This window comes from Sphaeramia orbicularis, chromosome 21 (genome assembly GCF_902148855.1).
Source record: "Sphaeramia orbicularis chromosome 21, fSphaOr1.1, whole genome shotgun sequence".
Classification (NCBI taxonomy): domain Eukaryota; kingdom Metazoa; phylum Chordata; class Actinopteri; order Kurtiformes; family Apogonidae; genus Sphaeramia; species Sphaeramia orbicularis.
The window spans coordinates 49,508,777-49,523,459 of record NC_043977.1 but is presented as its reverse complement, the minus strand read 5'-3'; the positions used below and the strand labels follow the sequence as shown (position 1 = coordinate 49,523,459).

Below are 14,683 nucleotides of genomic sequence, written 5' to 3'. Positions count from 1 at the left end.
CTCCACCCAGTGGTCATTCCTGGCTCCCGTGCAAAATGTCACTGTGGCCCCATCCACCTCCTTCATACAGTCTACATACAGAGCCCCATATCCAAGACACAAATCAACAGGCTTTTTGAAAAACAGATTGCTTTAATTTTCAATGTTAAAGAGGAGCACTTTGTAGTATAAACACTAACTGTCAAGGTGTGTGGTTCACATCTTGAGTAGAACAGCTATAGATGTACAGTCATCTGCCGCCAGCTGTGCAAACTGTTCCATGAACTATTTTATACATCTACAACACAAATGTTTTCATTCCACTGTTTTATTTAATTAATAATTCATATGAATCACTGGGATCAGCCAATAACATTTCAAAGTCATAATTATTCCAAAATGCAGCAGCCTGTAACATATCATTATGTCAGGCTCAGTTATCGAGATCCTCAGATCAACCGTTTACCCTCAGTCTGTTCTTGTTCAGAATCATCAGTTATAAGCAGAAAAAAGAGGACTTTAGAACCAGCCATTGCTGGTAGCTTCTTGCCATCTGTCAAGATAATTAAAGTGTAATCTGTGCCTGGTTAAGAGACAGAATCATGTGATAATCAACACAAAAACACTCAGCTTAAGCTCAAAGGAAGTTCTGTTGATTATTATTTATCTACTCATGCAGGCGCAGTGCAGGACCGTAGACCTGGAACACAGTTAGAGAAAGTAAAACAAAAGGGTCAGCCCTTAGTGCAGCAGAACCCATCAACTGTCCCAACTGAACCACTTCACACCAGAGATGGAGAGTGACTGGAGGGTACTGGTGCAGTCAAAGCGCTACATCTGCTGTGTGGAGTTGCCATTCCAGGTGTTGTTCTCATCCTCACTGTCCTCCTGAGTCCGGAGCCTGCAAATTTTACCATCTTTCTTGAAGTCCTTGGGCCGCTTTTCCAGTGTGTGCCTGGAGAGAGTTTCTCTGAGGGGATACATGAAGGCAACGTTGTACACAAGGACTAAAATTAGGAGCTGTGAATGTGGAGAAGAGCTACATGTGAAACAGAAGTGTAGCAGTGCCTCACCTCTTTGGTTTATCAGAAGATGATATTGAGTTGGTATGAGAGTTGGATTGTTGTGCGGCACCTCTGCTTGCTGCTCCAGGAGGAGGAGGAGTCGTAAACAGGAAGGAGCTGAGGAATCTCCAAACAGCGAGCAGAGGGTACAGGAGCGTCCCCAAAACAGCCCAGATACCACTCTCAGAGGACTGGACCACTGTGTTTGCAGGCCTGGCTGACTGCTGAGAACAGTGGAAATTACACAAATGTTAAAGCAGTCACCGGAACATGATCAAAGTGCAGTACACAGTAGTACCATGTTTAGACTGTTGACTGGTCTACTTACAGGCAGAAGCACAATGGAAGCACTTGGAGCCAGTTCCAGCTCCAGCAGAGTCTTGTTCAGGTCTTCGCTGGTGAATTCCCGCCGAGGGAACATGGTCGCTAAGGAGAAGTTACCATAGCGGTTTCCTACTTCCTGAGAGAGGATCAACACAAGAAACTCATCAGCGGTGTGATAATGGAAGCATTCTTAAATATGCACAAAGAAACTGACTTTACTTTAAAAAGTTGAATCCTTATGAAAATCATTTCAGTCAAATTAATATTCACTCCTTAAAAATCAAAAAATAAAATAACATTGTCATTCCCTATATTATTATGAATAGGGAACAAAAGTTGTTTTTGCTGCTCATTGCTCATCACAAACAATCTTCTCAGCTGTTTAAATTACATTATCAGGTCTCTTTTGCTCACATTCAAGACCTGACTCAGCCACACATTGCTTCTCTACAAATATTCTTGTGTAAATAAATGGAAACCTCTATGTCCGTTTGTTTGTCAACATGTACTGATGAGACTGACCTGAACAGCAAACTGCCTAGCCTCCTGCAGTCTGCTCTGTGAGGGAAACTGATTGGTGAAGGATGAACCATTTGGGAGGCGGAACTGTATCCTCGCTATGGTGCTGCTCACACAACATACATAGACAGAAAAATGAAAAAATTCAATATGTTTTCATATGTGTTTAAGGTCTAACTCTTCTACCCTATGATGCACCGGATCAAATGTTCAAAGGAAATAGCAGCTAATTTATGGAATAATAGTTATTATCAGAAATATCACAAAGAAGCAAAAAGAAATTACTAAAAAATGCATTTGAGAGCTACATTCACAATATAGTGTTAATTCAATCAATGAAAACCCCTTAGTTTATTGCAAGGCAAGAGGACTAACTAATATTTGCTAGTTTAGTAGAGTTTAAGTAAAAAACATGTCTCTGTCATCAGTATCATTTGTGGTTGTTCTTACTGTGTTTCAAATGCTACACAATAACCCAACTTGAAGTTAAAAGAAATATTTTTTTATTAATTCAACCATCTTTGTTTGCTAATAAATCTGTGCGGAGCTAGCTATCATTAGCTAGAATCTTACCGTGGGGCAAACCATTATTGATTAAATTAACACTATACTGTGACTGTAGCTAAATATACTATGTGTGGTCCATGGTTAGGCTACATGACAGACTGCAGAGCTGCTGTAAATGGACCTGGCATGTCATAACATCTCAAACTGTCACTCTCACCAAATTATCTTTTTGGTAACGTTAGATCTTATCAGGTGGTGTTGTACTTTACAAAATCTGTGGATAACATGTTAAAAACCATCACAGAGGTCCTCTGTTAGTTTTTACAAAAAGGACTTGAAGAACAAAAACACCACATAACACATACTGCACAGATTTTAGCTATTTTTTTGGCCAACAAATGACAATGTATTTTCTTATGTAATGCTGGTAGCTGAACACTTGTGGACATAAAATATATTGGTGTTCATGTGTGGTTCACCTCCGCTCCCGGACTATGGCCTCCTTCCTGGCCTCCTGCTCTGCCTGTCTAGCCTGCAACAAGGCCTGTTTGGCGGCCTTCTCTTCCTCCTGGGTTTTGGCATAGCGAGCTGCTCTGTCAGCTCGGTCCTGTAAGACAGCAAGGAGTTTAACACACACACAATTTTTTTTACAGAGGATTTTCTGTATGCACCCTTTTCTATCAAGCTCATATACTTACTAAAACAAGCCTTATTTTTTGGAATGTGAGTTGTGAGTGTGATTATTGTCCTATAAGTATAGGTACATTGTCTTATAGGTAGAGGTCGACCAATTATCGGCTGGGCCGATTATCAGCACTGCTTTTTGGAAATTAGACGTATATCGGTATTGGCCTTTTTTTAATCTGATGGGCCGATATTAAGAAATCAATTTAAAACTGGGTTATTTCGGCTCAGATGCAGCCACGCCTCTCTCTGTCTCTCTCCTGCCTACTGTCTCCTGCATTATCCACCCCGCGCCCTCTGATTGGTTGACGCGGAAGCTGTCCTCACACACACAGACTGGGACTGACTTGGGATGAGACTGTGCTCTACATACATTTTCTCCATTACTAATACATAGTCTGCAGAGCGTTTAGAACCAGATTGATGAACTAATGTTCTGGTAAAAGCTCATCAGCCTCCACCTTAGCGTGCTTCCCTAAAACAAGTGAACAGAGTTTTTCCTGCGCTCTCTCTTAATCACACACACATGCTTTTCTATCACGGACTGTTTCCATCTCCATATTATCAGCAGTCTTCTTTTAACTAATTCTCAGACATGTCAGGAGGTAATATGTGTTAGCAGAGCTGCCGCTAATGTTTACTCTGCTCTTACGTTCTTCTGCTGCTCACTGAAACATTAGTAGTAGTTGTGAGATGTAGAGCACAGGGATGTTTAGTATAGTTTCAGAAGAGTTTTCTGCGTTTACCTTTGACACGTGTTTTCTCTCCGGAGCTTCTCACACGAGAAAACTTCGCCTCTCCGCGGTGTGTACCCATTCCGCGTCGAAATCCGATGCGGAAGGGGTACCCCCCCCGCGTCAAATAGTGCCGCTATGGGGCTCTGACCGCATGTGTCGATTTCTGACTATTTGGGGTGAGACTGTGTTGGTATGTAATGTAATAGTGTGTGTTTGCGTTAAAGTCACATGAAGAACTCTACAACTCACAACTACTAATGTTGCTGTGAGCTTTCTAGTCCTATGATCTGAAAATTAAAGTGAAGATGAGAGAAAGAGAGTAAAATTCAGAAGTGATTTATCTGAACATGATGGAACATTTTAAATATTGTGTGGGCTCATTAAAGCCCTAAAGGCTGTTTGTGTTCTGTCAGGAGTTTAATTGCACTCATAGCAACTATTATACTTTTTTATGTAGCTTTTGTCATATTAATCATTAATAATGTAGCAACATAGTTTTGAATGACAGGGTCCCTGCTATCGCACGGTAAAATATAAAATTTAATAATGAAATCAACTTAAGGCTTCCCAAATGCTGTAATAAATTAAGCATGATGAGTTGAGCATATGTCAGCATGTGGCCCAAGAGTTTACAAGAGTCTCCCTGTATTTTTGTTGTGTTTGAACTTAAAACAAAGATAAGTCATTATAGTTATATTTAAATTTTACTTTACTTACTGTGGAAAAATTTAAGGGAACTATTTATTTAAGCTTTTATTCAACTTTATAAGAGATGCTTCTGAGTCTAGGAAATCCATGCACTTCTGGAGCTATTATTTTCTATTTGTTTAATTAAATAAACATGCTTTAGGCATTTAAACAAAGTTTAGTGTTTGCATTATTCAAAATTTTTCACACCAATTTTTACACTTTTACTGCTAATGAATATCGGCTCCAAATATCGGTTATCGGCCTCCTCTAACTGCTAATAATTGATATCGGTATCAGCCCTGAAAAACCCATATCGGTCGATCTCTACTTATAGGTAAAATAGGAAGACCGGCAGATAGCATTACCAAGGCAATCTGCTGCTTGACTCTCTCCCTGGCAGCCTTCTCCTCTGCCTTCTCTTTGTTCCTCTCCTCCAGGAGTCTCTTGGTCTTCTCTTCTTCCTGTTTCCTCTTGAAGTCCAGCATATCCTTTCCCATCTTCCGCCGCTCTACTTCCTTCCTGATCTCATTCTGATCACAGACAAAACACACAGCACCAACATGAGAGTGAGTAGTAATAATTACCTTGCCACCAGCTTGTGCTTTTGTTGGAGGGGACTGCAAAGAAGCTAAAAAAAAAGGTCCCAGTCTCAATCTGAGCCAATACAGTAGTCTGTAAAATAGGCTGGTGTCCTTACCTCCTCTTCTCCTTTCTTCCTTTGCTCTCTTCTCTCCTCAAGCTTCTTGGTTAATCTGACAGGAAATGAACAACAGCAAAAGATGCTTCATCCATCCAGATGCCACGATATGTTACGACTATTTACAACTGAGGGAAATGAAGTTGAAAGTTGCATATAGGAAATGAGATTAAAAAATACATGCATGTATACAATAACACAATTAATGATGTAAAGATTTAGTGAAGTTACACAAAATAAAAATCTGTGACTGTGTGGGACTGGGAAGGATGAGCTAGTGAATATGTAGTTCTGTGGCTACTCTACATAGAAGTGGGTGTCTGGCTACGATGACTTAAAGTCCAATTCAGAATGCAAAATAAGATGCAAAGGAGCCCAGAACTAATTGAGCTTTTTAATTGTCTCTTTTCTTGAGTCTATCCTCCTCAACTTTCATGTTGTGACAGGAAGGAGCTGAGGACATGACCATTTAATAAATAATATATCATCACCACAGAGTTATCATTTAAAACAGACAGTGGTTAAATATGACGTGTGTAACAGCTGCATCATCTGCCTGTTATTTAGTTACAAAGTCCTGCTTTATTTCATGACCTGACAGATGAGTGTTCATCTAAACTTATGACTACCCTTTAATCCAATGCAGGTGGCATTATTTGTAGGTAGGTGATATAGGGATGTCATTATTTCATTTTTTGTAACACACACACACAAAACTCTGATTTGTGCATTTGATCACTTTAAATAACTAAAACATCTGCAGACTGAGAAAAACTTGCATTATTTAAGTCCTGCTCCTGTCACACATCTTTTACACATCAGTTCTGAAATATCAGAGAGAAATAGACAGAAAACAGTATCTAGTTCAGGGCTACAACAGTGTTACAATACAGAATTAATTCTATTAATAAAACTCATTTGTTTGCTCTAACAGGAAGACACTAAAGTTTGCAGGACTGATAAGAATATTAACTTAAGCATTCAGAAAGCTGTCTGTCAGTTACCCTTCCTGGCTTTGGTTGTGGCTGATGGGTTACTTTTTATTTTCTAATTAATTCCTCAGGTTTGTTTAGGATTATAGTGTCATCTTTATACCTGACTGTGTTTGGGATTGGTCATTTGGTTTCAAATTAATCATTTTATGTGCATATACTCACAACTGGGTCCAAAAGACCTGGGTTGACAAAAAGACTTGATTGATTAATATCAACTGTTGATAGAATTTCTTTATGGTAAACCAATATTTTAATCTTTACTACACGCACTGTACATCAGTCCGTTTCAGGTCTCACGGATTGTAAAAAGTATGTTTGGTCCTACCTTTCCACCTTGTCCTCCAAGTTTTCTTGAGTCTGAGAACTCTGAGCCACAGGGTCTGAGGACGGATTTGTATCCTGTGTAGGAGTTGCTGAAAGGCTGCCTTTATCGACTGGGGCTGACAGGGATTCTGAACAAAACAGGAACAACACCAGAAAAAGATCCACTACAGTAGCAGCACTGAACCAATTAAAGAATGTCAGTCCAGGAGAAAACTACAGAATCACTTTTTTTTTTTTTTAATAAATATACCTGTGATTCTGATTAAACATTTGAAAAATCAATCAATCAGTCAATCAAGCAAATGTATTTATATAGCATCACGTCATAATAACTGTTAATAGTACTACTACATAATAATAACTGTTAATACTACTACTCCAAATACAAGAATTACCAGTGGATATACTACTACTGCTGCAAAAAGTAAGTGGAGCTTACTAATACCCCCACCCGTCGCACAACACTTTGCCCTCCTGCTCACTGATACCCTACCTACCCAGGAATTCATATTGAATTTTATATTAAAGATATCTGTAAACACGATTAAACTAAATAACTGTCCTTTTTGGGTAGTTCAGTCAAACTAAGACAAACATTATCAGTCTTTTAATTTTTTTTTTTAATTTGTAAAAAAAAAATGCAAAAATTTAAATTCAGTCATCAAACTGTGCACTGCACCTCTGCTAGTGATTGAGAACGTGTGTCAAATTTGAAAAGAATCGGGTGAATAGCCTTTGAGAAATCGGTTGTACAAAAATCTCGGAAAGATGGATGGAAGGACAGATTGGAATTCCTCTGCCCCCTGGGGTGGGTGGGGTATAATAAAAAACAACCCAGAATTCTGACAATATTTCTGTTGATTAGATTTGATAGAGATGGGTTAAATTACGTTCTTCCTCCTTCAAGCATCACCAATGACTAAGACCAGACAACAAACACATTAGTAAATCATGTATAACTAATTCCTGTGGGAAAAACTCTAGTTCTTTAACAGTATTACCAGTTCTTTAAATGATTTCGTCAGCTCTATAACCACCAGCAAGCAAGCTGCAGCTTGGATATTTAACGCCCTCTCTGGCTCCATCATTTTACTTTGATCACTGAAAGCTGAAATGAATGTTATTGGCCAAACAGAATACCATCTCTGTAGTTTCTTAAGTGAACCTCTTGTCAAGCCTTTGCAAGAAGTTATGACTCTGCAACTGCCTAATGTAACACACTGACCATCAAAGCTGCCTTGTGGTCATGTGATGTACCAGACTACATATTGCTCCCTGACAAGTTTGATGTAATCTGGAATGAGGTTCTAGTGACAAAAATGTTACGCGGTGTACATGTCTACAGCTTTAAAGGTGATGGATCTCAGGTCTGGAACTGAGTGAAAATGAGTAAAAACAATAAAAAAACAGTTCAGTGTAGATTGAACTGGAACAGTATGGGAAGGAAGGCTCTGTTATTACTTTTTGTTTTTTATATATGAAGGTGCTATTCATGACCCTTGGCTACATACACTATATTGCCCAAAGTATTCGCTCACCTGCCTTGACTCGCAAATGAATTTCAGTGACATCCCATTCCTAGTCTATGGGGTTCAATATGACGTCGGTCCACCCTTTGCAGCTATAACAGCTTCAACTCTTCTGGGAAGGCTGTCCACAAGGTTTAGGAGTGTGTTCATGGGAATTTTTGATCATTCTTCCAGAAGCGCATTTGTGAGGTCACACACTGATGTTGGACGAGAAGGCCTGGCTCTCAGTCTCCGCTCTAATTCATCCCAAAGGTGTTCTATGGGGTTGAGATCAGGACTCTGTGCAGGCCAGTCAAGTTCATCCACACCAGACTCTGTCATCCATGTCTTTATGGACCTTGCTTTGTGCACTGGTGCACAGTCATGTTGGAAGAGGAAGGGGCCAGCTCCAAACTGTTCCCACAAAGTTGGGAGCATGGAATTGTCCAAAATGTCTTGGTATACTGAAGCACTCACAGTTCCTTTCACTGGAACTAAGGGGCCAAGCCCAGCTCCTGAAAAACGACCCCACACCATAATCCCCCCTCCACCAAACTTTACACTTGGCAGAATGCGGTCCAACAAGTATCGTTCTCCGGGCGACCGCCGAACCCAGACCCGTCCATCAGATTTGCCAGATGGAGAAGTGCGATTTGTCACTCCAGAGAACGCGCCTCCACTGCTCTAGAGTCCAGTGGCGGCATGCTTTACACCACTGCATCCGGCGCTCTGCATTGCACTTGGTGATGTATGGCTTGGATGCAGCTGCTCGGCCATGGAAACCCATTCCATGAAGCTCTCTGCGCACTGTTGTTGAGCTTATCTGAAGGTTACATGAAGTTTGTAGGTCTGTAGCGATTGACTCTGCAGAAAGTTGGCGACCTCTTCGCATTACGTGCCTCAGCATCCGCTGACCCCGCACCATCAGTTTACGTGGCCTACCACTTCGTGGCTGAGTTGCTGTCGTTCCCAAACACTTCCACTTTCTTATAATACAGCTGACAGTTGACTGTGGAATATGTAGGAGCAAGGAAATTTCATGACTGGATTTGTTGCACAGGTGGCATCCTATCACAGTTCCACACTGGAATTCACTGAGCTCCTGAGAGTGACCCATTCTTTCACAAATGTTTGTAAAAGCAGTCTGCATGCCTAGGTGCTTGATTTTATACACCTGTGGCCATGGAAGTGATTGGAACACCTGATTCTGATTATTTGGATGGGTGAGCGAATACTTTTGGCAAAATAGTGTAAATAAAGCAGTGAGTGGGATATTAGTAAAGAACTTATACTTATGCGTTTATACTCTGACACTGGCTATGTTGTGTTGGAAATGAAATAAAAATTTCTGAGGTCATTGAAGGAGACAGTATGGGCTGTCAATCCCATTTTGTATGTTCACAGCTGTGCACTGCAGATCACTTTGTGCTCCTCTTGGTCAATGTCAGAGAGGTCTCAGATACCATCATGGAGAATTCAAACATGTTGGACAGACATGTTGTTGACTGACATCACACAATAGTTCCAGCCATTGTACAGCTGATACAAGACGTATTGAACTTCTTGGCATAATACACGTAACAACCTGAGGAGGACTACATGCTCACAATATAACTTGACAACAACACGACTACGAATCATACACAGATGTGACAGCCCAATTGCAGCTACTTGCAGATTTAATTTTGTTTTTGATCCTCATTAGGCAGTTTCCTGTTATTCAAATTAAGTATTATGTTCAGGTATTGAACTGATTGCCTCTCCCAGATGTTCAAGTCTGAATTTTACACAAACATACATTTTCATGGTGTACACTGAAGGTAATTTACTTCCCAGGGTGAAAGGACTGCCGTCATACATGTGCTGAAGCTAACAGATGACCTGATGGGCAGTTCTGATAGAGCATACTGGTGCTTCAGGAGGTTATCTTACCTGGTAGTCCTGCAGGCTGAGTGACTGCAGCTGCTGAAGACCCAGCGGGCTCCTCTGCTGAAACAGTTGCTGGAACTGAAGCCAGTTCTGGTGCTGTCCTGTCACACTGGCTTGTCACCATGGGAGAGCTTTCCTGTGGTAATGCTGTCGCACCTCTAATCTGCTGAGCATGCATCTATCAAAAAGGATATTGAGAGATGGTCACAAGAACACAAAGAAGAATGAGTAGTTTTAGGGACAAGTTGAATAGCTTGATCAGCCATCCCTCTTTCTCAATGAGAAATCCGTCTGGAACAACGGGGCTTGAATCCAAATATGAAGTCGGGACAAACAGGTGCCATGTAAACCAATTACAGACTAGAAAAGCACTCGGAGAGTGCAGACCTCCACCAAGGCAGATCAGCCCCCCCCCGATCACCACCAAAATTTAATCATTTGTTCTTTGTGCCAGTATCAACATTTCCTGAAAATTTCATCAAAAAAAGGTAATACGACAGACATGGCGCTTTTGTCACAGAAATTTAAGAATATGGAGTGTAATCTGTAATTCAATCCTCATGTTTGAATCAAGTAAACAACCAACAACAGATGTAAAGAGATTTGCGGACTTAAAATCTGACTTTGACTCGCTACAAAAAGAAGTCAGTGTGTATGATGCATTAAGAAACACCTGCCCCCCAGATTCATGATTGGTTCAGTATAGAATAGATTGTGCATATTTCACAGTGACTGGCCCAATTCCAACCTGTTTTCTCAGTAATGAATACGCTGAGAAACCAGATGGCTGGCCAGGCTACAAGTAGAATAGGGAAACATAAGAAACACATGCTTAGTTACATATTGGACTGTTCGAAGCTTTTTTTTTTCTGGGGAAACAGCAGCAAGTCTCTTCAGACAAACTGCAATATAAGATCAAATTCACCAAGTTTGATGAACTTACCTGCTTGACTCTACTGATTCTTTTCATCAGTTCCTCAGCTGACACACTGCTGGCTATAACCTCCAGAGGAATCCCATTCTCTCCAATGAAGAAGCTTGAGGGTATGCACACTACTGGATCTTCACACAGGTGACGTTAAGGAACAACTTTCCACCCACTGACCTTCAGTATCACTGTTTGGTCTACAACTCATACTCATTACTACTCACTACACATGCATATTCTTCAGTTTGGATTTGTTACAGAAAACCTGTGTTGGTAAAAGTAGAGAAATGATAATAACATCATGGTGATTCAAATTACTCCAAGGCAAAAGTCTGACTACTGAAACCGTTAATAATTCAAAATTGTATCATCTGACTTATCATCTGGCTCTTTCCAGGTCTGGATTTGACATGTGTTTTTGGTGAGTCAATCTCAAGTGGACACTAAGTGTGTCCGTTCATACCTGCCATTAAAATACAGTGTGAGTGATCCCATACAATCATTTCCCCACTTGATATGTAAATAACCAAGCACAATGTAATAAATGAAAATGTAGCTATGCAAACTTTCATTTCCCAGAGGCATAGGGTCAGTTTAATAAATTACCTTTGCAATGTTTCCAAGTAAATTCATAACATGATGAAGAAATGATGCTAAGCTATTACTTCAGTTTCAGAGCATAACAGAGGTTTTTTCTTATGAATTTGCGAGGTTAATCTGTGCCATTCAGAGGTTTTTTCCTCACCTACTGCATTCTCCCCCAGGCTTGTAATGTATGCCACCTCTGACTATTCTTTTTGCATTTATTGGTTCTCTTGCGTGACGTATACTACACTAGTGATAATTTAATCTTTCCAGCCTTGTGAACTGCGAATGTTCTATTTCCTTACTTGGATAAAATAAGTGCTGTTCCAGTGTATTCAGGCAACAACAAACCTTGCATTGTCTGTGTATGGGCTTTAAAAAACTTCAATATGATGCCAATTGCTCACTAACTTTTGCTTACAAAGAGAAAATCCACTTAGTAGAAAGTGCTTTAGTGCATCCCTAGACACATTTATGTTCACAAGGTCATATGTATCCCAGACCACCTCTGAATGAGGTCTGAAAGACCAGATCTCAGTGACTTTAGGGCATGTTCACATCTGGCAATTAGAACAGTCCAATTGTGATCAGATCACCAAAAACACGTTAATGAAGGTCTGAACAGAACCCTTAGTCCAAATTGTAACAAAATTTCATGATTGTGAACCACTAAGGGTTTTTTTCTGTTAAAATTGACCTCAGAATTGTTAAAAATGTCCTGTCATCACTAAAAAAAAAAAAGGAACGTTTGAATAGGACTAAGTTACTTAACATTATTCTGCCACATACGCTATATAAGGCTGTATTTCAGTTGTATCGTCCAAATTGTACAATTTCACTTGGTGTGAGCATAATCAGATTTCTAACAATTACTCTAAATGCTTAATTGTTGGGACAATTCTCCATGTTGTATATCTTCGTGTACATGATGTTCACTGCCGCCTCAAATTCTCAATCAAAGATGATGAAAAAAGAAGTTAACATTCTTCTAGTGTTTCTTCTCTGTTAACAGTTAACTTACCTACTACTAGCTCACTATATAGTAACCCCAGAGTAATCTGTCACATGTAGAAACTTTTTTGCACAAAAAAAGATACAGATTTGGGAAAACTGCACACATGTCTCACTGTGGGGGAAAAATTACAAGTTATTACAAATTAATCCTGCCTTATTACATTTTTCACCTGCCAATTTGGTATACTGCTGCTGTAATAAAGATAGGAAAACTGGTTGCTTAATTTTAATAATGCAGAGATGCAGTTATAATATGAAAAGGTATATGTTTTAAAATGAGATATAACTAAGCTAATGATTAGTTAAAAATGACCAAATTAAAAGTTCTGGTATAAACCGCTTCATAAATTTTACTGATGTTAGACCAATTTCCTATAGAACAATAAAAAGATAATAATAATAACAATAATAACGGATAAGATTTCTTTAGTGCTTTTTTGGCCACTCAAAGTGCTTTACATTATTGTGTGTATATGTTTAATGATCAATACCTTATGCAGAACAATATATTGCAAAGACTTCTCTCTGCAAAGTAGTGGCAACTATACATTTAGTACAGTTTATCTACATGCATTTCATCAACACAAGAAAAAATGGATGTTTCATTTGAAAATACTGTCTGAGTGTTCCACTACATTTATATAAATCATTGATTTTAAAAAATCCAGCTGCAGGTATATGCATTTAATATACCTAAGACCACTGACTAGTGCAAAAAAAAAAACAAAACAACTTGCAAATTGCAGCTGCAGAATTAATGATATAAAAAGATTTCAATTACAGGAAAAAATCTGCCTTATACAGATGACAGTGGCTTTTGTTGCTTTGGTTTTCTTCCCTGGTGTACAGACTATTAGACTATTCCGGTTTGTTTATGAAGCTTACACTGGGCATCATATCAACAGAGTGTGGCCATACTGGTTCAGTGAGTAAAACAGTCAAATTTTGCTCGCTCTGTTTGTAATAACTATGTAATAAAATTTTCTGCCATCCACTGTGCCTTTAACTGAACACATCGGTACCTCTTGGCATCGACTTTGATGGCGACACAACATTTCTGTGCTGCTTCTGAGACTTTGTCGTCCTCCCAGCTGGACATGAGCTGTGCAGACTGTTCATCTTCTCCTGGGAGCACAGAATGTGACGGTGATGAGTCATTTGTCCACACATTCAGCCATTTAAACTACTGAGACACTTTCTAGCTCTACAGTGGAGGAAAACCTGAATAATTAGACTTAATAAGATGCATTAATGACCCAGCACTGGGACGTTTATAGGCTTGTTAAATGTGAGTCGTATTCATTCCGTCTATGGTCCTGGATCTCTCCAATCATAATGTGACGAGTGTCACCTCGGTTAACTTTAAAAATCCTTTAGCTGCTCACCTAGCCTGTGTCATTCAAGATGAGTCTGACTGTGACGAATAACTACACGTAAATATTTTTTCTGACTGTAACGATACCCCCAATAACCAACAATACTTGTATACATTAGTGTGTAACAGAACTGCCTTACTACATATCTGTTTACTTGCTTTTGACCGGCCATTTCCTGAAACTTGCGCAGCAACACTATTTCTTTGGCTGCTACTTGTCAGCGCTAGCTTGTTTCACGGCTGGACTGCCAGCTAATGTTAGCTGGCTAGCATGCTAACGCTATCGCTTGTTGATCATCTCTTCGTGTAACGTTAGCTAGCTGGCTAGTCGATTAAACATACCTGTGATGACAACGACAAAGACCAAACTCCGTTGTTTAGCTGAGCTAATAGCGTCAGGAATGGAGCCCTCAAACCAAATCATCTTTACGAAAACTGAATCTTTCTGGCTGTGTTGTTGGTAATGATGTTTACCAGGGCTAAGCTATATCAATTCATAAAGCCTAGTCAGCCTGTCAATTTGGAGCTGAACACTGAACACTGCGCTAATCAGCTGGCAAGAGTGAGACACACTAGGGACGTAACGACGGCTGCCATGTGACCACTTTCGTAAACTCCGATTGGACACTTATTTATGGCCCCGTACAAAGATAGACGGGCAGTTAATACTGTACTGTTGTACACTTATGGTTTTAATAAGGAATATAATAACTTTAAGTATTCTTGATAGCAACACTAGCGTCAACTTTAGCAAAACCATAGACGATGGTAAATCCAGCTAACCTCTAGCTGTTATATCAAATGTGACACTGTAGAGGTTTGGG

At 39.7% G+C, this 14,683-nt stretch overlaps 1 protein-coding gene across 2 annotated transcripts; it reads right to left on the bottom strand.

Annotated features, from left to right (window-relative positions):
- Positions 1 to 112: 112 nt before the first annotated feature.
- Positions 113 to 14,420, bottom strand: ubxn4 (UBX domain protein 4). Of its 2 annotated transcripts, none has more exons than XM_030124643.1 (13): positions 14,202 to 14,420; positions 13,507 to 13,609; positions 12,568 to 12,596; positions 10,901 to 11,019; positions 9,961 to 10,135; positions 6,522 to 6,648; positions 5,202 to 5,256; positions 4,870 to 5,034; positions 2,873 to 3,000; positions 1,890 to 1,992; positions 1,372 to 1,503; positions 1,053 to 1,264; positions 113 to 949 (listed from the first exon to the last, which is right to left on the bottom strand). In XM_030124643.1, exons 1-13 carry the CDS (start codon positions 14,281 to 14,283, stop codon positions 811 to 813), a joined length of 1,569 nt encoding a protein of 522 aa, XP_029980503.1. In that variant the 5' UTR covers positions 14,284 to 14,420; the 3' UTR covers positions 113 to 810. The 2 variants fall into 2 exon arrangements, with proteins under 2 accessions (XP_029980503.1, XP_029980502.1); XM_030124642.1 differs by having other exon boundaries at positions 1,053 to 1,267; positions 14,202 to 14,419.
- Between the last annotated feature and the right edge of the window lie 263 nt (positions 14,421 to 14,683).

What these genes read in the sequence shown, in the direction of transcription:
- ubxn4 (XM_030124642.1), bottom strand. Translation starts at nt 14,283, where the DNA reads ATGATTTGGTTTGAGGGCTCCATTCCTGACGCTATTAGCTCAGCTAAA. An exon ending in GGAAGAAAGGAGAAGAGGAG is followed by an intron (nt 5,035 to 5,201) that starts GTAAGGACACCA and finishes GTCTGTGATCAG; the next exon opens with AATGAGATCAGGAAGGAAGT. An exon ending in CTAGGCAGTTTGCTGTTCAG is followed by an intron (nt 1,504 to 1,889) that starts GTCAGTCTCATC and finishes ATCCTCTCTCAG; the next exon opens with GAAGTAGGAAACCGCTATGG.